Here is a 27990-nt window from a genome sequence, read left to right on the forward strand (position 1 = left end):
CCACGTTTATTAACGTCCTCTGAAGGCATCAGCGGGGCTGTAAAGAATCCGAGCATCACTTAAACGCATCGCCAGCCTGGCTGAGCTGAAGCGTCCGACCAGACACAGCTGAGAGTTTAACGAGACCGAACCAAGAACAGGACCCGCACAAGAGGTCCGTGTCGTCCGTGTCAGTGTGACTGGACCGGGAAACAAACCGGAACCGACTGACACGACGTCCGGGTCTGATCCGAGAGTCAGAACCCTGGAAGAGCCCTGGATCCTCGGTCCTCGAGAAGGTAAAATTTCCCTCTCCGAAACAAAGTACTGCTTAGCAGTGAGGTAACGAAGTACTGCTGAGCACTCTAATGAAGTACTGCTGTGGGATTAGGTAACGAAGTACTGCTGAGCAGTGAGGTAACGAAGTACTGCTGAGCAGTGAGGTGATTTATAAAGTACAGAAGTAGAGAAGTTGAAAATAAGAACAAGAGGTATAAAAATAAATTAACTAGTATTTTGAGGTCATGTAAAAAAGAATATCATGAGAAATTATTAAATATGAATAAAAATAACAGTAAAGGGATTTGGAAAACATGAAATATTGTTATTAAAATCGTTCTAGGCAGTTACATTATCCTTCATATTTGACTAATAACGATGAGCGATGTGGTTAATGAGCTCAACAAATTCTTTGTAAGTGTTGGGCCAGACTTGGCTGACAGAACACAAGAAACTGTGCAGAGAAAGAAACTAAGCTCATTGAACGTAATCCTCAACTAGGGCTGGGCCATATCAAACGTTCACGGTAACACCGGTGTAATGTTAGGCAATGGTTAGAAAATGAAATATGGCGATAGAATATGGGTAAAAATTTTAAATAACTTTAATGTACATAAAAAACAGCTGCTTGTTTAAGTGAAAATACATTGATGGGTTTTTTTGCACTAATAAAGTTGTGGAGTGGTAAAGTATTTTGTCTCGCGTCAGTTATATCGCACATTTTCAAATATATATTGTGATAAATATTTCTGGCCATATTCTCCCGGCCTAATCCTCAGTCAGTGTTTTTAACGGTGGTGGAAAAAAAGGAAATCATGTTGTTGGGAAATCACAAACTGAAAACCCTACAGACTTTGATAACATTGATATGGAAATTGTTAAGAAAGCTATTGATGCTCCAAACCCTTAACATACATTTGCAATTTGCCTCTACAAACTGGTGCGTTCCCAACACAAATGAAAACTGCTAAAGTAATACCACTGTTTAAAAATGGAGATTGACACCAATTCACATTACAGGCCTGTTTCTCTACTCTCACAATTCTCACAAATACTGGAAAAAGTTTTCATTAATAGACTTGACAAATTAATAGATAAACATAAAATAATAATGGACAGTCAGTATGGTTTCAGACCAAATAGATCAACATCCATGGCATTAATGGAACTAACTGAACATATCACTAATAAAACAGATCAAAGACAATGCACAGTCGGAGTTTTCATTGACCTACAAGAAGCTTTTGACACAATCAATCATGAAATATTACCTTATAAACTGGAGCACTACAGCATTAGAGGAGTGGGTCAGGAGTTATTTGAGAGACAGGCAACAATTTGTGAAGCTTGGTGAATATCAGAGTGCCTGGACATTGTTTGTGGAGTTCCACAGGGGTCAGCATTGGGTCCAAAGCTTATTTATCCTGTGCATCAATGATATATAAAAACATCTGATATATTACAGTTTATTTTATTTGCAGATGATTCAAATATTTTTTGTGCTGGAGATAATTCACATCAGCTTTTGGAACACAAAACTGAAAACAAGGTTTGACAGAAACAAGTTTTCACTAAATTTGAATAAAACTACATTTATGTTATTTGGAAATTGTAAAAAAGATGCTGGAGCAGAATTGCTGATAAATAATGTTGAAGTAGTAAGTTTCTGATACAACATTTCTGGGTGTGGTAACAGATAACAGAATGTGCTGGAAACCTCACACAAAGCATATACATGTCACAGGCGTGTTGCAGACAGTTGCAAACATGATGACGAGCAGGACAGGCTTCTTGAAATCTGTGTCTTTGTCCTTAATTTGAAGATAAGATCACCCTCCCCACCTCACTCCACCCTCCGCCAACAGGAAGCAGATTCCTCAGAGACCTCTTTGCCCTATGAACAGGAAGTGATGTAATCCAGTAATCAGCTGAGATGACTGGGTCAGGAGACAGGAAGAGGCAATCACGCCGATGTTATCAACTCCTCAGACTCACTTTTCATGACCCAACTACGGCATTTCTGTCATCTGCAGATGGCCGACCGTTGACAACAGTTTCCCACAATGCACCACAGTCTGCTGCTCCTTATGACTGCAGCTTCTTCAACATCATTTCCCTTGAATGAAGATCCGCCTTTACAGATGTTCTCAGACAGAAACATCTGTAAAGATCCCACTTGGCCTCAGGAATTAGTACACTACTTTTCCTGCATTTAAACACATGATCGTCTCTCCTGTACTCTTGCTGGCCGCTTTGTTTCATAGTCTTATTTTTTACAGGCAAATGAAGCCATGTCAATAAAAGGAGTTTTCTGAATGAATCTGAAACTTCAGCTGGGTGGTGGTGTCTGTGGAACTACAGCATTCGCCTCCTGATTGCACTGATGATGATTCAGGGAGGGACCGGGGCACTGGCTGTGCCGTCCTGAGGGGTTCTGATGATTGTAGTCAGGAAACTAAGATTAAAGAAACACTTAAAAGCACCAAAATAGATCATCTAACCTTTCAATACAAAGCACCCTGAGACTTCTGTTGTCATGTGACATATCAATTGTACTATATATCTATTGTATATACTTTATTATTTTATCTTATTTTATCTTATTCTATTCTATTAGGGGTTTTTTTTTTTGGGGGGGGGGGGGGGGGGTTACTGCTCTAACTTGTATTTTAAGAAAAGATACGATAACCTTTATTAGTCCCACACGTGGGAAATTTGTTGTGTCACAGCAGAAAGTGGACAGTGCAAAGTTACAGTAGCAAAAATTAAGAAAAGCAATGAAATAGGATATGATAATGAGAATAAGATACTATATGACATGATTTCCCACGTGTGGGACTAATAAAGGTTTATCTCATCTTTATCTTATAAACTTACAGCTGAACTGAATTCAGTTACAGTCAAACAGGATCACTTTTTAATATATTTCATGTTATGTTTTATTCTTCAGGTAAAACTTCCTAACACCAGGGTAGATGGATACTTGATCCCAAACTGACCAAAGTGAAAACAGCAGTTTGTATGACTGTCTGCAAAGCGTTTACTCTGCCGATGTGATCACACAGTGTTGGGACGTTTCACAGAACTCCACATCTGTTTGCATGTGCTCAAACATACAGGCATGCAGCTTTGTTCCGTGTTTATTTTTCCAATGTCTGCTTTTAGCTTTATGTCAGAAATGTAATGTTCAAGGTTATGACCTGACGTCAGACCGGCTCCAAACACAGTACAGCGTATACAGTATGCAGTACACACAGAGCAGTGTATGCAGTTGAGAGTACATTTGTCCACATACAGATATCTGAAGCCTTCAGCTGTTACTGCTGAACATGACGGAGACAGCTGCTGGAAATACCACACACACACACACACACACACACACACACACACACACACACACACACACACACACACACACACACACACACACTGCCTTCTCATGGTAACGTGGTGGACTTCAGGTGTGTTTTGTTGCTTCTCGCATTAATAAAGTAATAACTGGGTTATAACATCTAGTTCACGTCTGGGCACAGGTTTGTCCTGTGGCTCTTCCCCATACCAGAGCTGGTCCGTCTGCCACGTTTGTGTTTTAAATTCTCAGACATGACGCTTCATGTTTTTCAGCCGAACAGATGCGTCACACCTACAGGCGAATGAGCAGCTGGGATTGACTAGTGCATGTTCACACCTGTACTTGTAGCACAGGTAAACAGGTGATTCACCTCAACAGGAGTGCATGACAACCTTTTCTTATTTCAGATCGCTGTGGATGGTGAGTCCAGGATGTACTTCCTGTCTCTGATCCTAATCAGACTGTGGACCTATTAGATCTCACAGGAGTCATGAACTTCAGGTCTGAGTCCTGGCAGTGGTTCAGGGTCCTTCTGGACTAGACTAACAGCAGTGTTTCTTAGACTTTCCAAGGATCGGGACTATGGGACCTCCGGTCGTTCAGGGAGCTCCTGTTGTACCAAAGATGGGGGTCAGGGCCCGAATGTCCGACTTGTCTCAGAGGAGGGATGCTCAGGAGGGTCTGAACTTGAGCTTTCTGAGTCAACCTCCCCATTCCAACAAGAGCCTGGACCCCCAGCCCAGGTCAGAGACCACATTCCCAGTTCGCCCGAGTCCTTCCACCAGCAGGAGTTTGGCAAGGATGAAGAGAAGCAACAGTGAGGTGACGATCAGTGATGTCGGAGCTGAAGACATGGACCCTGCTGCCATCAACCCAAACACAGACGCAAGTCTGAGGCGAAAGTGCTGCAGCACTTCGACACTGGACCGCCAAAGTTTGTCACGATCCACTGAGACTCCTTCCTGGAGGCTGGAGCAGCAGGTGCCCAGCGCACCGCCTCCGTTCCCAGAACCTGCACAGCTTCATGCTGCACTGTCGCCCAGTCTGCAGACTGCCGCTCGCATTGCTCATGGGGATGTCATCTATGTACCCAACTATGTGAACGCTTCGGTTTATGTGTCGCATGTTCAGAAAACAAAGCCGGAGACATCGATCCTCAGCAGACTAAGGAATCAGAGGACAAACAGGGACACAAGACCCAGCGCAATCTCTTACAAATGCTTTTCTCATTATGATAGTCAGAGTGTCCTCTTCAACTTCAGCAGCGGCTTCGTCCCCCAAGCAGACCTCCAGCACAGAAGGAAAGTCTCCACCTCTGGATGTGATGTGTTTGATGCTTTAAGCCCTGATGAACGTGACAAAAGCAACTTTCTGGTGAGCAGCTGTCCGTTCTTTCATAATGAGATTGGAGGGGAGATGGAAAGGAGGCTGGGCCTGACTCGGGCCAACACCTCCACCTGCGGTGCTGCAGCAGACATATCCTTCAGCGATCCGCCGCTCAGCACCCGCCGCACCAACGCAAGCATCTCAGTGTTGGAGTTTAGTGGAGGAACTCGGGCGTTCGACCAACATCTGATGAATAATCACGACATTGAACACATTGACCTGGGAGCCAGATACTACCTGAAATACTTCTACAACCAAGGTAAGGTCCAGTCGAGGGCCAGACTTCACCACGATGCAGAAGCTGGATGCTCTTGCTAAAAGTAAAGCAAGGACGCTTTTTAAAATAGTGCCACCAGTTTAATCTAGTTCCAACAAACGATATTTATAACAGGAAGAGTTTGTAAAAGATCTCAGTATCCAAAGAGTTAAAAAATAAACGGTTCAATAACTTCCAACAGAAACATTCTGCCATAAGGATAGGCGACACGATCAACATGTGACTGTGTGCTAAAAACAAACCCTGAAGTGCAATAATATTTCTGACTGTAAATGAAAAGAAATGAACTGAATATGAAGATCTGAAGATCTAACACACAGGTGTCGAACTCCAGGCCTCGAGGGCCAGTGTCCTGCAGGGTTTAGATGTGTCCTTGATCCAACACAGCTGGTTTAAATGACTAAATGACCTCCTCAACATATCTTGAAGTTTTCCAGAGGCCTGGTAATGAACTAATTATGTGATTCAGGTGTTGACCCAGGGTGAGATCTAAAACCTGCAGGACACCGGCTTTCGAGGCCTGGAGTTCGACACCCCTGATTAATTTAAGCACTGTTACTGCGTTCAGGTTTCTGTTTTCACTGATGTGAGTGACCACCTGTGTTTTTTCTGTCAGATCACCAAAATTATTTTGGCATTGATGAGAACTTTGGTCCGGTGTCTCTGAGCCTCCGGCGAGAGAAACTGGAGGAGAGGAGTGATGAGACACAGTACAACTACAGGATGATCCTCAGGACTGGTCAGGTAACTAGTCATGTGACCGGTCACGTGACTGGTTAGGTGACCTGACCTGATCACAGTCTGGTTTGAGATCATTTTCGATTACTAATTTATAAAGTGACTGTTGGTGATGCTGTTAATCCCTGTTTGTCCTTTTAGTCTGATCCAATCACGCCCCCTCTTTCAGCTGTCTACCCTGAGAGGATCCATCACAGAGGACTCTATCCCATCTTCATCCAAACACGGGACCAGTCGACGTCTTCCTCTGAAGGATGTTCTCGAGTTTGTGGTTCCTCAACTTAGCATCCACAGTCTCAGACTGGCTGCAGATTCACCCAGAGTCCCTGAACTGCTGCTGCAGCTGGACCAGGAGGAGGTGAGCCAGTCCCAGTGTGCCACCCACCAGCTGACCATGAAATACCTGCCACTGCCATGGTTGGCCTTCCCATGTTTCTGACAGGATGGTCTGTGTTAAACTAGAATCCCGTTTCATAGCCATTTTGCTAAATCGGGCTTTTGATGCTGTGACGCTTTCACATAATGAAACAGTTGGCATAAGAATTCAGCTTCTCGTGCTACGTCCACCATGCTGATCAATGCTGAGTAGCGTATTCTTCAAAAACACCCAAACACATATTCTCAGAGAGGTTTTCACAGGCAGCAGCCACGAGTTCTCTGTCTGAAAGAAATGATTCACTATTATCTCATCCTTCTAGAGCTTTAGAGATCCTAATAAAGCTTCTGTGATTCTGTCCAGTTTAGAGACAAACTCAGACTTGATGGTATTAGCTGGAACAAGTAAGATGTACCTTTTTAATCAGCTACAGTTTTTGTCACATTTTCCTTACTTTTTGGTGGCCCTCCCAGAGGTCAGTACAAAATAAAGAAAACCTTCTTGTTGTGCTCTCTCAGAAGTTTAGCAAGATGATACAAAGCAGTTTTTTTAAGTGGCCACTGGAAGCCTGAGCAGAAGAAGAGAGGTCTCTTTAAGCTCCAGTCAGACTGAAATCCCAGGAGACGACACAGACGGACATCAGCCTGAGAACACAGCAGGAAGATGATAAGGTTACTATCGCATTAATATGAGATATCCACATGAGCGGCAGGAGGGTGCTCCTGCCTTCAGGTGTCACAGGTAAGAGACGAGGTAAAACACTGTGATAGGCTCATCTTTTTGTCCAGGTGCCCTAAAACGTCCACTGCAAGAGGGAGAAGTCAGCTGACCTTCCGATGTTGTGTGAAATGACCAAAGGTCACAATAAAACCAGTAAATCCAGTACAAACAGTGACACCAGCATTTTCTCCAATTTCTGAAGTACTCCTGTTTCAACTAACTATTATACAAATTATTATACAAATGATTTTCACTTGTGTGGGAAATCTAACCCCTCTTAGACCTTCACTGCAACTTTCCACACATTCAAGTTTCTCAGGCGCTTCATGTCTGGTTATGCAGAAGGTTACCGGGTAGGGTTAAAAGATTTCCCGCTGGAGTGTAATTCACGCATCAGTTCCAAACCTTCTGAATTGATCTTATAACCAGCACCTTCAGAGTCCCGCTGGTCCATGCTGACCCTGCCTGCTTTTCTTTGTTTTACTGCAGCTGAGGTTCCAGCGCAAAGTGGGCGTGTTATTCTGTCGGGCTGGTCAGTCCACCGAGGAGGACAACAGTGACTCTGGCAGTCCCGCTCTAGATCAGTTCCTGGACCTTCTGGGCCACAGAGGTCCACTGAAAGATACCAGCGGTACCAGCACCATTTCTTTTTCTGAAACAAAACCGGGTCCTTGTTGGTCCTGGTTCTGCAATGATGTCAGAATGGTGTTTGGTAATTGTTGTTACTTTCTGTTTGCTTGTTTTTGTTTCCTGTCAGAAGACTCAACAGGGAGGCAGTCAGTTTTTACAACGTTCAGAGAATTCAAGCTGATGTTCCATGTGTCCACGGCAAGCAGCCCTCAGCAGGTGATTCTCCTGTTCCTAGTTTGACCTTGTGCTGTGTACTGCACAAGTACCACAACTAAAGTTTTCAAGTATCTGTACTTTATGTCAGTATTTGTTTTTCTGACAGCTTTTTACTTTTACTCTCCACATTTCAACACAAATATTTCATCTTCCTACTTTATACATTTTCCAAGCGTGCTCCTTACTTTAGGTTTAACACTGACTCACATCGTAAGTTATTTCCCATCACTGCAACCCTTTAAACATCAAACCGATCTGAAAGTAAATGTAGGACCGATTACAGGTAAAATACAGTCCTATTGGTTTATCCATCATAAGGACGTATCAGATAAAGATAAAGAGGCAAAACCATATAATTTATGCATTGCTACTGTTAGTTAAAGGAGGCCATAACGGTGCTTTTTTATGTTCTGGTCACAGTACATCAGCTAACTACTGAAGTACTACAAAGGAAACAAATGAGAGATAAGATCATTTTGTTTAGAGATGGAGAAAGATGTAAGACATTGTGGGTGACCCACTTCAGCTCAGGTCCTCTACCAAAGGCCTGGGAGCCTGAGGTTCCTGCACAGTATCTTTGCTGTTCCTAGTTCCACCCTCTTCTAGACAGAGATGTTGAATGTCACCCCACATTTTGCTGGAGCCACTAGGCCAGTTCGGAGGTTATGTGTTATGATTACCATGGGAACCACTGTTACCTTCACTCTCCGCATCTTCTCGGGCTCCTCTCTCAGCCCTTGGTACTTCTGCTTATCATGTTACTTCTTCTTGATGTTGCTATCACTAGGTTCAGCTACATCACTATGGCCATCTTCCTCTGCTTGCCCACTAACGGTGGTACATACCGTGCAGGGGCCTGTCCTTCTATGATGGTTCCTCTCCTTGCTTCTCGTCTTACTCAGGTTTCTGCTGCCTGAGGTATTCACTAAGCACATAATGAGTTGTGGCCAACTTTTTGATGTACTCATGGATGTTCGTTGTCTCATCCTGGACAGTGGTTCTGAAACTCACTAGTCTTCGGCCTCCTCCGTTCTGCTTAGTGTACAGCCTTGGGGTGCTGGATTCGGGGTAATACTCTGCATGCATGGTCAGGAGCTTTCTTGTCTTGATGCAAGTGGCTTCTGTCTCCTCCTTTGGCCAGCTTATTATCCCAACAGGGTACTTGATCATCGGCAGGGTGTAGGTGCTGATTGCCCGGATCTTATTCCTCCCATTCAGCTGACTCCTCTGGACTTGCCTTACTTTCTGCAGGTACTTGATTCCCTAGCAGCTTCTTCATGATTCCCATTTGCCTGTAGGATTCCTGGGTACTTGTAGCTGTCCTCAATGTCTGCATTGTTGCTTCTGGTAGTGCAGTCCCCTCAGTTCTGACTAGCATCCCTCTTTTCGTTACCGTCCGACTACATTTCTCCAGTCTGAATGAAATTCCGATGTTATTGCTGTAGATTCTCGTGGTTTGAATCAGTGAATTGATGTCTTGTTCAATCCTGGCATACAGTTTGATCTCATCCAGGTGGCTGATGTTTGCCGCATTCTGTATTCAGTATCTGTAGCCAGTCTTGACAATGACCTCACTGAGAGGGTCCAGGCTAGGGGTGGTGTGGCGGAGCATTGTCTGTGGCACCACTGCAGAGTCACACCTGAGCGGCATGAGAAATCAAGCCTTACCGGCTTAAAAGAAGAATGAACTGGGTCCTGTTGTTGTTGTTGTTGGTGTCTGTGGCGACAGCTGAAAAGCTGCAACCGAGTGTTCAAAACAACAGCAGAGATAAAAAAAAAAAGTGAAAGAATGTGATCTGGTCTGCTGTGCATCTCGAAACCCAGGATCGTAGCATGGCAGAACCATGACCGGGACAGCAAAGGGAGGCGCTGGCCCAAATGGTGGCCAAACTCGCAGCTACAAAGAGGGAGCGGTGTTACCGCCAGCAGGAACAACTGCAGGATCGGTCCAAGCACCGGATGCAGTTGGTAGAGAGTTTGGCAGCTCGGATCGGGTCTTGGCGAAGACCCCGCCGGCATCCCTTGACTGCATGGGAGTGACTGATGACCGGACTGCTTTGGCACCCGTACCGGTCCCAGGGAGAGGCCAGCCAGGGCACAGCCTACTTCCGCACGCATACCCACTCCGGGAGGGACCTGCCCAGGGTTAGAGTTGAGGGTCTGCACGGCAGCTGGACCTGCCTGGCTTCCACCAGAGGCCAGCATGCGGTGGGGGCCTGTGCGCCGGCCACCTGCCGCCTGTGAGCCTTGGCTCACATCCACGACTGCTGCGCCGCCGCCACTTGCCACGCAGTCGGCCCCTAGTATAATTAACAGATAACTGCTAAGATGGAGAGAAAACTAATTTAGAAGATCATCATTTAGCCTGGAGAAATAGTTTGTTGCTCTAAAAAAAACCTAAAAACATTTGTACTATGCTATAATATACTAATACTATACTAATGCTATTCATCACTGGTTGAAGAAAATAAGAACAACCCTAGATTTCTCTTCAGCACTGTAGCCAGGCTGAAAAACAGTCAGAGCACTGCTGAGCCAACCATCCCTTTAATGTTAACTAGTAATGACTTCATGAACGTCAGGCATTTGCAGCCGTGGCAGAGTGCTTTGGCCAACCCCTATTAAAAGGGAGTTGCAGTTATCTAAGCGTAAGGTTATAAAAGCATGGATGACAGTTTTCAAGTCACGCCTGGAAAGAAAAGGCTTGACCTTCAATAGACGTCTGAGGTGACAGAATGAGGATTTTACTACGCCATTTATGTGGCCATCAAAACTAAGTGCAGCCCAAGATTAGTAACCAAGCTCTTCAGGTGAGGAGCAAAGTCAACATCTGGTGTACCAGATTGGGACTGAATAAAAGTCCCTATGTTTTACATTCATTAAAATTAAAAAACTGCAGGGCCAGCCATGATTTAACTTTGCTAAGACAATCAAGCAGGAGTCCAATCGAGGCGCTATCACAGTGATTGAAAGGTAGGTAAAGCTGGCAATCGTCAGCATATAGATGAAATTAAATTTTGTGTTTTCAATTTCCTAGTGGCTCCCAGTGGCAGGAGATACAATGAAAACAGTAGTGGCCCAAAAATAGATCCTTGCAGTACACCTCATGGCAGAGGGGCCACAGAGGATGAGGCCGAACCCAACTTAACACAAACGTTCCTGTCAGAGAGATATGGTTTTATCCATGAAACTGCCAAGCCAGAAATTCCTACACAAACTCACTTGGTACTTGACGTGACAAGAGACTGGTATTAAGTTCGGCACAACAGCGTCGGCCAGGTGCAAGCCGTCTAACAGCAGGACGATTTTATTTTATTTTATTTAGAAAGAGGGGCAATACATATTAATGAACATTTTAACAAATGTAAATGTGCCAGATTATAGCCTTGGGCTAATTTCCATCTGCAGACCCTCTGGCAGGTTGGTTTTAAAAGAGGAACAATGTCAAATAAAATGGGCATATGGTCAGGGAATGTACGAATACATATGATGATGCCAAGTTCAACGTGTGACCACGTTCTTGAGTGGCACCCTTAACAGATTGAACAAAATTAAAAGGGTTCACAAAGTCCTTAGCCAGCGGCTTCCCTGGGCAACAGACATGAATATTAAAATCACCGAGCTGCAGTGGTTTGTATCATATCTATCTAATAGACTCCAAATTGTTCACGGGGCGATCGTGGCTCAAGAGTTGGCAGTTCGTCTTGTAATCGGAAGGTTGCCGGTTCGGGCCCCAACTCCGACAGTCTCGGTCATTGTGTCCTTGGGCGAGACATGGTGATGGTCACCTACTGGTGATGGTCAGAGGGCCCGGTGATGCCAGTGTCCGGCAGCCTCGCCTCTGTCAGTGCGCTCCAGGGTGGCTGTGGCTACAATGTAGCTGCCATCACCAGTGTGTGAATGTGTGTGTGAATGGGTGGATGACTGAAGGTAGTGTAAAGTGCTTTGGGGTCCTTAGGGACTAGTAAAAGCGCTATACAAATACAGGCCATTTACCATTTGCCATGTAAATGGAGAGTCCTCTTCACACACTGAGGTTAATTATGGAGTTCCACAGGGTTCGGTGCTAGGACCAATTCTGTTTACATTATACATGCTTCCCTTAGGCAGCATCATTAGAAGACATAGCATACATTTTCACTGCTATGCAGATGACACCCAGCTCTATCTGTCCATGAAGCCAGATAACACACACCAATGAGTTAAACTGCAGGAATGTCTTAAAGACGTAAAGACCTGGATGGCCGCTAACTTTCTGCTTCTTAATTCAGATCAAACTGAGGTTATTGTACTCGGCCCTGAAAATCGGATTGGATGGGATGAGATCTGAAACATCTTCACAAACTCAAAGAAGTCCAATTGGCTTTTTTCAAGCTCTTAAGATAAAATCACTGTAAATCGTGTGTGTGTGTGTGTGTGTGTGTGTGTGTGTTTCAGCTGCTCCATAAAAGTCTTACTGGGAATGACTTCGTCACAGTAATCTTCCAGGAGCCGAACTCCCCGCCCTTCAGTCCGCAGAACATCTGCTCACATTCCCAACATGTCTTCATCATCGTTCGAGTCCACCGTCCCTGCAGCCAGCACACCTGTTACAGGTAGGATTGTAGCTAGAGCAGGTGAGATTATAACGTGAGCAGGTAGAACAGTTGAGACCTGTTGATGTGTCATTTGTGTCCTGTTAGTATTGCAGTGTCCAGGCGTAGAGACATCCCGTTCTTTGGTCCCTTGATCCCACCAGGTTGGATGTTTTCAGCCTCACCTGAATTCAGAAAGTTCCTGCTGACGAAGATCATTAATGCCGAAAACGCTGCGCACAGGTCAGAGACCTTTGTCACAATAAGAGCACGACACAGACAGGAGCACCTGATGGAGCTGGTGGAAAACTTTTCCACATCAGTGCTAGTGGACTCATCATCTTCCATCAAGTTCAGCTTCATCTCTCTGGTAGTAAAGAAAAAAGAGCGCAGCGCACCACGGCCTCATGCTTACCTGAACACTGCTGGGGCTCTCACCTGGAGTGTGACAGCAAAAGACTTCAGCTGCTCTTTTGATGTACCATGCCAGCTCGCCATCTCCAGTGAGTTTGTGGTGCTTGTAGAGGAAGCCAGCAGACAGGTAGTGTTTCACTGTTACTGCAGAGGCGTGATTGGCTGGAACGCCGGCCACAAAGGCATTAAACTTTTCTACGAACACGGAGACTGTGTAATGCTGTCGACACGAGAGAGAGGCTGGGAGGACAGCCGCGAGATTGCCCAGAGACTGCAGGTGACCAGAATCCTTTGTGAACCTGAATCTGAGCATGTGTCATACACAAGAATGATCTGATGTCATCTGTTTTCTGACCTCAGCTGGTGACTCATGGCGGTCCTGCTGTGGACATGATTCTGAGGAGGAACCGCCACGGTCAGCTTGGGTTTCACGTGAACTTTGAAGGAGTGGTGGCGGATGTTGAGACCAACAGTTTTGCGTGGAAGGAGGGTCTCCGGCCCGGCTGTAGGATAATGGAGATCTGCGCGGTCGCCATAGTAAAGTTATCACATAAGCAGATGATTGAGCTGCTGAGGACATCGATGACCGTGAGCGTGGTCGTTATTCTGCCGCACGGAGATGGGACACCTCGCAGGTCACATGATGGTTTATTTGAACTTTATTTTAATGGTTAGAAGAAAATATAAATATATGAAACGCAAATGCCGAATAGAAAATGTTTGAGAGATTTTTAGTGTTTCAATCTGTTTATAGTTCTGTTTCGCTTATGTGGTAAAAGTCAACTGGTAGGCTGCTGCTCACTGTGGCTGATAACATCGGTAAAAATAGGCTCGTTTAATCTTCATATCTCAGGATGTCAGGACTTCCTGTGCCATCATTAAATGTTTCCTGAGTTCTCTGCCACAGATGGAGGATGGATTATGAGCTGTAATCCTCTCACTGTGTGAGTTTGACTGCACACCTGTAAGTCAGATTTCAGGGTCAAACATAATCCGAATGCCAGGGCCACGCCATCACGTGTCCAGAATCCCAAGAGATCTGAGCTTGAATCAGGTTTGCATGATCCTTTGGGCTCTGACTGACACCTAGCAGTGCATAAAGAGGCTTTGACCGTTGTGAGGACAAGCTCACGTCACGCTGACCACATCGTGACATCCCTGCAGCACATTTGATGTGGCTTCAGACCAGAAATCAGTTAATCAGCTGTGCGTGGGAAAAAAAGATCCACCAGATGAATAATTTATTTTCTCTGAAAAACCGAACAGGCAAATTATATATAAGGCAAAATAAAAGAACTCAGCCGGCCTCCTTCAGTGCATTTACAGTCAGTAAACTCGCTCAGGGATACAAAATGGCCTGAATTAGTAATAAGCTGCAGCTTTGAGGTCATTTCCTCAGAGTGAAGATTATCAGAGCAGAAAACCTGAGGATAACGCGTGGAGTACGCTGTTAACGGGAACACAGGAACCCGCCTCATAAACGCTCCTTACAGTTTGACTATAATAAGTAAAAATAAGGAGCAGATAAACTACACCAACCAATCAGCAGCCAGTAAATCTGAGCATAGCAGAGGGAAAGCCTGTGGAGGCATTTTTGTTGAGTTTTACATCAGCAGTGATTGGTTTAAAGTGACGTAGCACGAGGAGTGACATCAGTCGGTACAGACTTGGACTTTTTCTGTAAACGATCACTCACACACTCACTCGCTCGCTCTCCTCTCTTTGTTCTTCGGTCTTCAGAAGTTTCTCAGAAATCTACCAAGTCCCGAGGTTTGAGTACAAACTGGACTCTGACATCACTTCCTACCCATTAAGAGTAACCCCACCCACCTGGCACAAGGTGTTAGAAGCTCCGCCTACTCAGAGCATCCCAGGTGAACTGGAACAGCAGCTGAGACCAATTAAACAAATGAATGAGGGATCCAGGTAACACACCTGTACCTGTCTGTGGGGGTCAGTTTGTGTCACAATAACCAGAGACAGTCAGAGTTGCCGAAGTCCAGCAAAACTTCCTTCCTTCCTTCCATCAGGAGCATTTTTCTCCACATCTGAAGTTTATTTAGAATATTATTGAATCTGTTCTCGTCTTTGCAGTTCCTCGTGTCGAGTTTTGTTTGTGTTGTTACATCATAGAGGATTATTGGCCTGATATTCTTTCACTTGTTTCTGTGTTGAAGCAGTCATGTAAGGTTTTTAGGGCTGATGTGATGATTATTGATTGATATCAGTTAGGATCATTAATCCAGACCGTTTCTTTACCCAGAATCCCTCAGCACTCTGTCCTTCTGCAGGTCACCAAGCAAACACTCGACTTCCGTTGACCCCGGACCACCTTTGACCCCACAGAGCCATGCCCGATGGGGGTAATTATCGATCCATTAGCGATCTACGTTTTCTTTTAAACAAAGTAATCGGATTATCTGTTGATGTCAATCCTGCTTTCAGAGCTCGTCCTGATTGGGCAGTCAGCTCTGAAGAAGACTCACTTGAGAAGATCGGGAGATCTAAAGGTGAGTTTACCTGGATGTGACCTGGTTTGGCTCTGCAGCTCTGAGCTTTGACATTTAACCCTTTGAACTTTAACAACAACCTGGAACATCTTCATCTTCTCCTCCAGAGGCCAGTCACCTTTGTCATCATGATCATCCTCATCGTGTGACGAAGGCTCGGGGGGGGTTTCAGCCGAGTCTGATGGATGCCAACAACACGCTTTCCAGCAGCAGCGGCAGCGAGAGCAGATACTCCGACTGTCATCTCACTCACACTAAGGTGCCTTCAATGGACAGCGGAATTGACTCGGCCCCCTGCACATCATCAGCCCAACCAGCTGTGGCTGGGGCGACGCTGGTCCTGAGCGATATCCAGAGAGGCAAATGGACAATCTCGGCCGGTCACATGACCAACCTGAGTGAGACCTGCTCTCTGTCCTGGTGAGCTGCAAGTAAACAAATGATGTCATCTCTAACTGTGATTTTTACATAATTGTGTATTTATTTTTCCATTGAGCTCCACAGCCTGAGGGCAGTCAGCCAGTTGGAGTGTTCGGATTTAACATTTGAGTAAATGTTCAGCCCATTATTTCTGGGCGTAGCAGAGTGCCAAGGTTAGTGTTGTCCAACGTTGTCCTCAACACCTTTATCTTGACCAAACTTGGATTTATCCTTCTTATTCAGTAATACATTTCCATGTAGTCAAATTTCACATTGGATCAATCAGCTGGGCAAACAAAACAGCTGCATCAGAGATTCTCTTGGGAGTCGATGGGATCCAAAGTAACTAGAGTACTGCAAGACTATGGGCTCAAAATGTGGTCATAAATATTTTGTACTTGTAAATCAGTTTTGTATGTGTAAAAAGAATTTGTGTGTTTGTGTTGTGCCATTTACCATTTACATGCCAGCCCAGCGTTTTCCTTCATCACCATGAAGGAAAACAGTCTGTGGTCGCCCGAGTTTGGTGATTTTTGTGTCACAGGTCTACGTGTTTAATACAGGGACTTCCACAGCCTTTTCAACAGCGCTGCGGACCGCGGGGGGGCGGGCAGTGTTTTGAAATGACAGTCTTCATTACAAAGCTTTCTTCGTTATGAATTAGCATACATGTTTTTATTGAACATTTGAAGAAACAACAAAAAAAAACAGAAACTCTTGTAGAGGACATAAAGTCAGAGATAGAAACGACAGGTGCATCTAGTGCAGAGCTGCCGCACACAGAGCTCAGCAGCCAGCGCAACAAATCCTGGATCCTTGGCTTTTAGTTAGCAGTTAGCATTAGCAGCACATGCTGCGTCCGATGTGAAAGGACCTTTATGCTGCACGCTGTGACTCACAGCCATGGTCCCGGGTCAGCCCTGACTTTGTGTTAAACTAATCCTAAAGTAATAATGGTGTTTCTGCCAGTGTCCGGCAGCCTTGCCTCTGTCAGTGCGCCCCAGGGTGGCTGTGGCTACAACGTAGCTGCCATTGCCAGTGTGTGTTTACACAACTACATTCACGCCTCAAAATATCTTAAACGTTTATTTTGTGACCCAGAAAGAGTAATATTACAACTAAGTAGATGCCGCCATTGTTGGAATTCAACTTTTGCGAGATCCCGAGTTTATTTTGCGAGATCTCGCAAAAGTTCATCATAATTTTTTTTCTCCCATGTCCCCTGCGGGGCTCCGTAGTTAATGCATTGAATCATTAGTTATTAATCTCTGTCTCTCTTCCACAGCTGTCTTCATGCTGTCTTCCTTCTCTCACCCCAACTGGTCGCAGCAGATGTTGTATGTTATGTTGAAAGTTGAATTGATGAATCAATGATTGATGGTTGACGTATGGATGAATGGAACAAATGACGGATGGATGTTGATAAATAGATGAAAGGTTGAGAGAGGGAGGAATAATGGATAGATGAATGACAGATGATACAAGATTGGATTATTGCTGATGGATGGTTGAATGACCGATGAATAGATGAAGGATGAAAAAATGATGGATGAATGCTGACCTTTTACTTCCTTTCTCAGTGACTGTCATGAATCCACCAGCTGGTCTGAGGGCAGGTCCAAAACCAGTTCCTCTACCAGCTCACCTGAGGCCTTAATCACATGTAAAGAAGGCTCCACTAAGGAAATGGGGCTTACTCAAGAGGGGGAGGGGCCGAAGAGATCCAGCAGGTCCAGCAGGTGAGATGACCTCATCAAGACGTATTGGCAGTCAGACCTGAGCTTTCCAGTCCACCCATCACTGCAAATTAAAAGTTATTAAGAATCAGAGAAGAGAGGCTTTTCAGGAGAAACTGTTAAATGCTCAGTTTCTGTGGCAGATCTGCCATCTGATTCTACCCGGGAACTCAATGCAGTGTTGAAGTCTTTATATTCAGCATCTAAATGAATGTTAAAGTCACCTACTATAATCTGAAGTGAAACCTGTAGCCAAGTATGAACAATTTGTTGATCAAATATTGATCCATGTCCTCTGTTATTCCTACGCGTAATGCACTTTCCCGCTACGCCGTGCAAAGCTCTGTGACGTACCAAAAGAAACAAAGTTCAACCACACGATGAAGGAAAACATTCTGTTTTTCACCCAGGGACCTCCAGAGGCTTTTCAAAGGCTCTGCGGGGGGAGGACGCACTCTCACTAGTCGGGATAGTTACAAAGCCTTCTTCTTCATGAACGAGCAATACATTTTATTAAACATTTGAACATAATACAACACAGACTCTGGTACAGGATATAGAGTCAGAAAGATACATGTTTTGACATGGAACAGGCAAATGTAGAGCGCAGCGGCCAGCGCAGCAAAAAGTTGGTCCATGGCTCCAGTGAGCGGTTAGCGCAGCGCACGCCATGTCATTTTTAGCCAGCTCTTTCAGTTTTTTATATTTTGGTGTATTTCTATAGTATTGATTATTATTCTAGATTAAGTTCAGTGTCTGTCTGTTTCTTGTTTCCTGTTTTACTTTGGAGGTTCGTGTCTGGTGTCAGTGCGTTCGGTTTATGTTTCCCCTGTCTCGTCAGCTGTGATTTCTCCCAGGTGTGTTCCCCTCCTGTTTCTCATCCCTTGATTACTGCCGTGTGTATTTTAGCCCTGTGTTTCCTTTGTTCCCTGTCGCGTCGTTAATGTCTACTCACCCTCAATCTATGCTCTGTGTTTCGGTCCCTGTTTACCTGCCTGTTAGTTTATATTTTCCCAGTGTAGTTAGTCTGCTGTTCATCTGCAACCTGCAAATAAAGCTGTTTACTTTGAGTTCAACTTCACCTCACTGAATCCTGCATTTTGGGTCCTTCCTCCCTGTAACCTGAAGTGAATGCGACAGAGGTTCCATGCCCAAATTTAACTTAAGCGCCAGCAAGGCGTCAATAAAGTTTTGTTCAGCCCCAGAGTCAATCAGAGCTCTAAGGGACTGAGTCTTGAGTTTCACTGTTAATTTTGCTGCAATCATGAGACGTGGAAGAGACCGTGAACAGGAGACCTCGCTCACCCGTACTCTCTTTTCTACTGGTGGGTGCGGTCTTTTGGCAGAGCCGGACAAACAGGGGCAACATGGCCCTTGCGGCCAGAGTAAAAACACTCACCGGCCCTCCACCGCTGATGCCACTCCTCGGGTGAGAGTCTGGAACAACCCAGTTGCATGGGTTGTTTGCTCTCTTTCACACTGTCTGACACTGGATTGCCTCCGCTACCAGTCGCGCCTCCCCCCAGCGCCATCTCCGTGCAACCCAGAGGCCTCTGGGTAATGTACAGGGTGGGCCATTTATATGGATACACCGTAATAACATGGGAATGGTTGGTGATATTAAAGTCCTGTTTGTGGCACATTAGTATATGTGAGGGGGCAAACTCCTCAAGATGGGTGGTGACCATGGTGGCCATTTAGAAGTCGGCCATCTTGGATACAACTTTTGTTTTTTCAATAGGAAGAGGGCCATGTGACACATCACACTTATTGGTAATGTCACAAGAAAAACAACGGTGTGCTTGGTTTCAACGCAACTTTATTCTTTCATGAATTATTTACAGGTTTCTCTTTGTTCACAGCCATTGACATGTCGAAGAGGTTAACACGTGAGGAGCAGATTGAAATTGTGTTGATATCTGGTGAACGCAGTAACCGGGTCATTGCAGCAGATTTCAATGCAAGACACCCTACGAGACCACCCATCTCCCATGCTACAGTCAGCAAACTGCTTGCTAAGTTTGGTGAAACTGGTTCAGTGTTGGATTTGCCAAAATGTGGACGCAAGAAAACTCACTAATGAAGAAACATCAGTGGCTGTCCTAGCTTCATTCAGCAAGAGCCCACAGCGTAGCACTGGAGAGTGGCATTAGTCGAACATCCCTTCGACGGATATTAGCTACTCACAAATGGCACCCTTACAAACTCCAGCTACTGCAGCATCTCAACGAGGATGACCCAGATCGGCGCACAGAATTTGCAGAATGGGCAAAACAGAAATTGGAACAGGACTCTCAGTTCACGCAGAAGATTTTGTTCAGTGATGAGGCAAACTTTTATGTGAATGGTGAAGTTAACAAACAAAACCACCGCTATTGGTCTGACACTAACCCACATTGGATGGATCCCTCCAAGACTGTTGGAACAACAAAAGTGATGGTTTGGTGTGGTATATGGGGTACAACGATAGTGGGTCCATTCTTCATCAATGGAAACCTCAAGGCCACTGGATATTTGAACTTGCTACATGATGATGTGTTTCCCTCTTTATGCACTGAAGCTGGCACGTTCCCTGAGTTTTTCCAGCAAGATGGTCAATGACCCGGTTACTGCGTTCACCAGATATCAACACAATTTCGATCCGCTCCTCACGTGTTAACCTCTTCGACATGTCAATGGCTGTGAACAAAGAGAAACCTGTAAATAACTCATGAAAGAATAAAGTTACGTTGAAACCAAGCACACCATTGTTTTTCTTGTGACATTACCAATAAGTTTGATGTGTCACATGGCCCTCTTCCTATTGAAAAAACAAAAGTTGTATCCAAGATGGCCGACTTCTAAATGGCCACCATGGTCACCACCCATCTTGAGGAGTTTGCCCCCTCACATATACTAATGTGCCACAAACAGGACTTCAATATCACCAACCATTCCCATGTTATTACGGTGTATCCATATAAATGGCCCACCCTGTAGTTTCCAGCTCCCTGATGCGCCTGTAGACACTCGTCCACCTTCACACACAGTGTAATCACATCAGAAAGACTTTTAGGCACCTCCCTCATCACCAATGTTCCCTCTAAGCTGCGCACGTGTGCAATTGCGCACTGCTGGCACGCTCTATGCGCACAGAAAATCTGCGTTGCGCACACAAAAAAAAAATCTCACCTGAATTGAAATTAAAATTAAAAAATTCTGTTTTGCAGTGTTAGTCAGTGACTGGCTGCTCCCGTATGCCACCTTATCCCATAGTCCAGCCAATGATGCGATTCACATTCGTATATACGCAGCCAATCAACGTGGTTGACAGGCTATGACAGCGTCCTTATGTGCCGACACCGGTGTTTTAGCAAAGCGGCTGATGTGGAGTGAAGCCACGTTAATGACAACGTGGACAACCATTGGAGATGTGAGCAGGACAGACGGAACAATTGACGGAAAAAGTGTGGACTTTATAGCAGTTTTTAAACTGTGTTGATCGGCCACGTAAAACCAGAGTTGTCATTTAAAAAATCTGCAATGTTTGGTTTCCTTCCTGAATACTGTCGTTGTTTATATTTACTGCAGGAAGAAACGGTAAAAACTGCGTTTTATAAGGAAAACGCTCGAAAGCCTGTGAGCAAAAACAAACGCCCCTCTCTCTTTCCTATTCGTCCAAAAATGTACTATGTCGACCAATCAAAAAATGATATGGCAACGTGGCATCTAGTTGTTAAGAAACGGGGGGAAGTTTTAGGAGTGATGGCGGTGTTTTGAGATGTGAGATTTGCGACGTTTAGCACAAATCTTGTGTAGTTAGTGTGTAGTTAGTGTGTAGTGTAGTCAATAGTTTTGTTGTGTGTGTCAGAACAATGAGGCGACTGCTGAGTGTTACAAGTGTTACAGCAGTGATACATCTGCTGCTGTCAGGCCTGCAGGTATCAGGCTGTTGTTCTCCTTCATCTCATAGTGGACAGAAATTATTTTTTGGAGCGGCACAAATAATTTGTGTGGCATCAGATTTGATGCAGAACAGCTGATTGTTCTGTAAATAGTTTGAAATGTGTATTTAAAAATGCACTGGCTGCATTTAAAACTTTGTTGTTTGCCAAACGGAGTTACTTTTTTGAGGAGTAACTATATAATTATTTGCCCAACATTGGTCATTATATGCTGTATTTTGCAGACAGAGTTACAGACTCTCTCCCAGACCACAGACTCATAATACAAGAGCTTTATGAAAAAAAGAAAGAAAAAGAAAGTTGTGTTTTCGAAATTGGAGTTCAAGTTATTTTTACTTCCAACAGTGTTAACATGCTACACAGGCCAATGGCTAGATTTTTTTTTTTTACATTTTCATTGTAAGTGGGCTAAAGCAGTTTAAAAGTAGTCTAACATAAACGCTGTAATTTGATTATTTTAATAAACCATGTAACTTGGATGGATTAGATGACCATGACCACAGTGACCACAGTGCACACGTCTGATGTTGCTCACAGTGGTCCAAGGGACGCTCAGGGAGTTTGTGTGTTCGCTCAGACACATGAAACATTAGAGGGAACATTGCTCATCACTAATTCATTCTTCAGCTCATCACAAACATTATTCAGCAGGGTATCAATGCCGACTGTCCCCATCCGGTTTCCTCAGCCAATATCCAAAACTGGAGTCCGCTGAGTCCATGCCATCGTTATTGTTATGGTTCAACAGTGAGGACTCAAGCGTGGGACTCCTGGATCAGCTGTACACAATCATTTATTTACAGGATCCAGCTTGTGTATTTACAGGAAGTGCAGGGCAGTGCTATATTTAATTAAGCTCCGGGGAAATCCAAGGGGGTGGTCATGCGTTCTCCAAACTCTCCACACTCACGGCCACAGGTTCACTCGTCCACACTCGACACCAAGAATCACACAGGGAGGGAATCCAGGAGGTCTGTAGACAGGGAGACGAGGATTAGTTACACAGTTCACTTCCAAACACTTGACTTAGCTTAGCTGTAGACTTGACTTTCACTAACGCGTGGCAGACAACGATCCAGCGAAGAACAGCAGTCACCTCCTGGCTTAAATGCTGGCCACCCTGGCTCAGGTGTTTCCTCTCACGAGGGCGTGAACCCACAATGAGTTCTGTCCCGGCGATAGAGAAGAGGAGAGAGAGAGAGAGAGAGAGAGTGGAAGTTGGAGAGAAAGATCAGCTGGACGCTGACTCCTGGCCGTGACACTTATCATATGTTCGACACATCCGTCTGAAGCTCCTTCTGACCTCTCACAGCAAACATCACATCTGTATGTTCTCTCTCATTTTCTTCATTCGTCAGCTCCTAAAAATACTCCTGCCACCTTGTAAACACAAACTGTTCACCCATGAGGGTTAGGGTTTTCTTTCTGTCTCTGTCCTGCTGCACATCTTTTCCAGCTCGATTGCTCTGCATAGCCAGTCAGTACAAGTCTTCTTCTCTTTCCTTAGTGTCCGGTATCACGTTGCCACCTCTGCGGTACGCCAAACCTCCCAGTACTTCTGCCTACTTCATCTCCCTCACTATCCCACTATTTCTGTGACGGCCCTTTCCTTTGAATACTTTCCTGTGCTTCCTGATTTTTGCACAAAGTCTCCTTTTTCCTCTGTCCAGAGGAAACACCAGACACCATCCCAGTCCCAGCACTACCAAATTCTCTTCTACCTGACAGCCAGCCTGTGGGCCATGCACACTGACAACATTCAACATCAAGCCTTCAATTTCCAGCTTCAAACTCATTGTCCTGTCGGACACTCTTCATCTTCACTCGCTCTTCCTCACCATGGTAGAACAGCTTCAGTCTGCCTCCTGTGCTCCTGGCCTTACTTCCCTTCCACCTGGACTCCTGCACACATAAGATACTGTATCTATCTTCTTTCTCTCCATCATACCAGCCTTCTCTCTCTTTGCATTTAGTCTGTCTCACTGCCTCCTCACATGCCTTCTCCTCTTACTTTGTCATTGGCTAACAGCAGCAGTGTTTCTATGAGCATCCCGTTAGCCATCGTTGTTAGCCCAGCGCTGACTGCTCCGATATGCAAATCTCAGTTTTGGTGATCCGCAGTTTTGATTTGGCAAAGATGCCCTTCCTGAAGCAGCCCTCCCCATGTAGTGCCAGGCTGGGGTCCAGCACTAGAATTACACTAGCTTGGCCCCTTAAAGAAGCATTGGGACCGATTGCTTTTCAGGTTCTGATTCTTTAAACTGATTAAATCACAGCTCACTAATCAACAATAAACTTCTCCAGCAGATTCAGCTGTGTTCCAATAAAAGATGTTGGCGTGAAGCAATCTGATGTCACTACAGGTGAACAGGTGAGGCTCATTTCTTTGTCATTCATTAATTATTAGTAATGTATTCATGAAAAGGCCCCAGTTCAAATGTAAGATTGGATTTAATAACATGTTTATTGTCCTACATCTGTCTAGTTGGTGTTACTAAGGCTGCTCCTGTCGTATCATCATAATGATCATCATCTCTGGTTAATTATTAGAAACAGGTTGAAGCACAACCTGTTAAACTTTCCCATAAAAACATGTTGAAGGTAACCCAGGTAGCAAGATGACATTGAATTGATGTTTGTCTGAATTATCATTATGGTTGAAACCTCAATGAATCAGCATTAAAATACTAATGAAACCTGATGATATCATAGTCATGACACTAGAATAACACTGATTCATAGTTGTCCCATTATAATTGATTGCTGATCTATTTAGTTGACTAGGTGACACAATCAGGTTGAAAACTCCATCCATCCAACCATCCAATTGCTTCTACGTCTCTGCGGCCGCGTCGTGGAGCAGCAGCCCAAGCAGAGAAGCCCAGACCCTCCCTCTCCCTAGGCACTTCCGCTAGATTGTCCGGGGGAACGCAGAGATATAGTCTCTCCAGTGTGTCCAGTGTGAGTTTAGAGTGTCTAGAAGAGAGTATATCTCTTCTAGACGAGAGTATATCTCGTCTAAACACTATATCGACCGGTAAATCAAGCGCTTAGCTTTTACACTCAGCTCTCTCTTCACCTCGACAGACCGGTACAGTGTCTGCATCACTGCAGCTGCAGCACCAATCCGTCTGTCGATCTCCTGCTTCCCTCACTCGTGAACAAGCTCCCGAGATCCTCAAACTCCTCCACTTGGGGCAGCAACTGTTCCCTGACCTGGAATGGGCACTCCACCCATTTTCAGGTGAGACCCATGGCCTCAGATTTGGAGGTGCTGATTTTCATTCCCACCGCTTCACACTTGTCTGTGAACCACTCCAGTGCGAGCTGGAGGCCATCACCCGATAAAGCCAACAGAATCACTTTGTCTGAACAAAGCAGAGATGAGATTCTGAGATTCTGCTACTTGGTTACGCCTAGAAATTCTTTCCGTAAAAATTATGAACAGAATCGGTGACAAAAGGCAGCCCTGGCGGAGCCCACCAGGAACGAGTCCGACTTATGGTGTTTCCAGTTATCGTTGACTGCAACTTTACCCTGACCTCTGACCAACTTTATTTTCATTCTAACAACCAATCCCTCATCTCTCAGCCCATCAGAGTCCCTGGTGTTCCTCCTCCGTCTCCATGGAGATGTCTGACCCACACGATGTCACGTGACATGTTGTACGGGATTTTGTTTCGCTGTTCTCAGCTGCCGTCAGACCACCTGCCCCCACGTATCAACAGCACGCTACCACCCACCATCTGCAGAAAACTGCCACTGCCGCTACAGAGGAGTGAGTACCTGTTCTCTGACTTTCAGAATTCAAGTCAATGTCAGCACTCACCTGCCTTCCTCCACAGGTAACCGCTCTTACTCTGACAGCTTATTGGCTCTGAGGTCTGGAGTTAAACACATGCCACTCCCACGAACTTCATCACAGCTGGACTGGCTTCACCTGGAGAGCACTCAAGCCTTCAAAGGTAACAGTCACTGCACTCAAACTTATCAAACTCCTGGATGGAAGGAGGATTAAATTATGATGAGGCTTTCTTGTCTCGTTGGGACAGATTTAGATAGACTGTTTCTTCTCTACTCTGACACTCAAAGCGCTTTACACAACTTGCCTCAGTTGCACAATAACTTTGTTCTATGTAAATGCTTTCTATCTAACATTTACACATGTTCATACTCCGATGGATGCAACGGAGAGCAAACTGGGGTTAGTATCTTGCCCAAAGACATAGACTGGAGCAGATGGGCATCGAACCTCCAGCCTTGCAATTAGTAGGTGACCTGCTGTATCTCCTGAGCTCTAGCCACCTTAGTTAGTCTCTAACCTCTGTGTTTGTTGGCCCACTAACCCTCTGACCTTGTGGTGGGCAGATTCCATCCAATTCAGTTTATTTATACAGCGCCAAATCACAACAAGGAGACAGTAGACCCTACAATAATAGATGCAGAGACAAACCCAACAATCGTATGATCCCCTATGAGCAAGCACTTTGGCGACAGTGGGAAGGAAAAACTCCCTTTTAACAGGAAGAAACCTCCGGCAGAACCAGGCTCAGGGAGGGGCGGGGCCATCTGCTGCGACTGGGTGGGGTGAGAGAAGGAAGACAGGATAAAGACATGCTGTAGAAGAGAGACAGAGATTAATAACAAGTATGATTCAATGTAGAGAGGTCTGTTAACACATAGTGAGTGAAGGAGAAACAGTGCCTGTTCTTTGCTCCCAGCGCTATTGAAAACTGATTTTAAGGTCCTTAAATGTGTCGCGTTTCTGACCTGGTAATGATGCACACTCCCAGAGGTCAGTGAGGTCAACTGAGCAGGGCTCCTGGTTTCACCGAGGAGTAGATTAAAGCTCAGAGATCAGTTAGGACCTCAGCAACCCTCAGCATCCTCCAAACCGTCTGGAAACTAATTTCGAGCTATCCTATCGAGCTGATAGGCAGGAAACAGGAACTCAAATAACTGCTTGTTACAGGTAAAATTACTTAAGGACCGCCTCCTGTGGTCACATGACTCACAGTTGGTCACATCTGGTTTGTTGTTTGTCTGTTGTTGCGAAGCCGCCACCCTCTCTTAGTTAGCTGGTTGTTCACCTGTTCACAGCGGACATCAATCAGACACAACGCACACTGGGGGTGACATCACAGAGCTCCGCCCTGGAGGACAGGTGAGACACCTCATTTATTTTCTCTGTAATATTGCTGACATTACAGTGACATCACGGCTCCCCTTCCCTCAGTGACATCACAGCCCGCTCCCTCTCAGGTGAAGTCCTCCAACTGGAAGAGATTCTTCAGCAGCTGCAGCTCGACCTGCTAAAGGTAAAGCGCATTAAACTGATGTCATGGAGGCAAGCGGATGACATCATCGCATTGACTTGTGGTCATGTTGTGTTCAGGAGCAGTGGGACAAAGCTGTGCTGCAGCAGCAGGTGCTGAGCCTCCGTCAGGAGAACCACCGCCTGCAGGAGGAGAGTCACATCAGGAGGTTCGCCGCCTGGATGCTGCACCAGGATTCGTTACCATAGTAACACCACTAGCATTTACTGAACATTCAGCACTGTGTCACATGACTCGCATGTGGTGACGACGAAGAGTTTGAACCGTGAGCAGAACAATCGAACAGCACGAAGCAGCACGCTGAATGAAGATGAGGTGATCTGATGGGATCAGTCACAGCTCGGCTGACCGGTCTCGTCAGTCCTCCTCGGCTACCTGGAAGTAGGCGGAGCCTCTCTATGATTCTTGCTGTTATTTGTTTTCACACAGAGGTGCAGTGAGTTAGTCGCAGCAGGAGCTGACCTCCGTGCGCCTCCACCTCTGTCAGCATCGGAGCAGCTGGCGACGATGAGCTTTTACTAAACGCCTCAGCGCAGATGTTTAAGGATGTTTTCTCTTCAGACTGTGGATCATACAGATGTTTGATCCAAGCTGAATCAGCTGATCCAGAATCAGCTGATTTATCCAAAACTCTTCTTTCATGTGCAAAGAGATCCTGCTCTCTTTCTGCTGTTACGTGTCTTTATTTTTATAAAGGTTTACATCAGAATTTACTTTTTTGGCCTAGTTTTCCTGGAGATGATGTGATTAATACTGTAATTACAGCAGCATTCACAGAAGGTTCTTACTCAGAAACATTTTCATCAGGTCGATCTTTTTTTATATCTGTATATAAAAAAATAGGTATTTCATTTGGTCAGCAATGAGCAGCCTGAGGAGGCGCTGTGAAGCCGCATGTGTTTAAGCTGGCTGCAGGCCTGATGTGGATGAAGGTGAGCAAAGGTAAACGTGTAGTGGGCCCTGAGCGGTCCAATGACCGAGCCTCCGGGTCTGTGGACTTCATAAACTCGGTGGGGCTTCAGGAGGAGCTGCCAATCAGCTGCCAGAGGCCGGCCCCTGGTGGAAGCAGCTGTGTAATAAAAACTCAGTTTGTTCACCATGGC

General features: G+C 45.2%; 1 protein-coding gene across 11 annotated transcripts; it reads left to right on the plus strand.

Annotated features, from left to right (window-relative positions):
- Window positions 1–74: 74 nt before the first annotated feature.
- LOC120720326 (signal-induced proliferation-associated 1-like protein 2) lies at window positions 75–27988 on the plus strand. Of its 11 annotated transcripts, none has more exons than XM_040009949.1 (20): window positions 79–278; window positions 4018–5255; window positions 5890–6017; window positions 6181–6369; window positions 7597–7738; window positions 7865–7953; window positions 12391–12548; window positions 12636–13218; window positions 13302–13576; window positions 14682–14867; window positions 15233–15304; window positions 15387–15451; window positions 15559–15871; window positions 17452–17610; window positions 23856–23922; window positions 25143–25329; window positions 25397–25516; window positions 26652–26715; window positions 26762–26869; window positions 26947–27064. In XM_040009949.1, the coding sequence occupies exons 2-19, from the start codon at window positions 4193–4195 to the stop codon at window positions 26865–26867; spliced, it is 3966 nt and encodes a 1321-aa protein (XP_039865883.1). In that variant the 5' UTR covers window positions 79–278; window positions 4018–4192; the 3' UTR covers window positions 26868–26869; window positions 26947–27064. The 11 variants fall into 11 exon arrangements, 9 of the variants coding, with proteins under 9 accessions (XP_039865885.1, XP_039865887.1, XP_039865888.1 ...); XM_040009948.1 differs by having other exon boundaries at window positions 80–278; window positions 14682–14815; window positions 15205–15304; window positions 26788–26869; window positions 26947–27988; XM_040009945.1 differs by having other exon boundaries at window positions 81–278; window positions 26788–26869; window positions 26947–27988.
- Window positions 27989–27990: the final 2 nt, after the last annotated feature.

The sequence above is a fragment of the Simochromis diagramma genome, unplaced genomic scaffold (genome assembly GCF_900408965.1).
Source record: "Simochromis diagramma unplaced genomic scaffold, fSimDia1.1 OVJJ01000578.1, whole genome shotgun sequence".
In the NCBI taxonomy this organism is placed as follows: Eukaryota; Metazoa; Chordata; class Actinopteri; order Cichliformes; family Cichlidae; genus Simochromis; species Simochromis diagramma.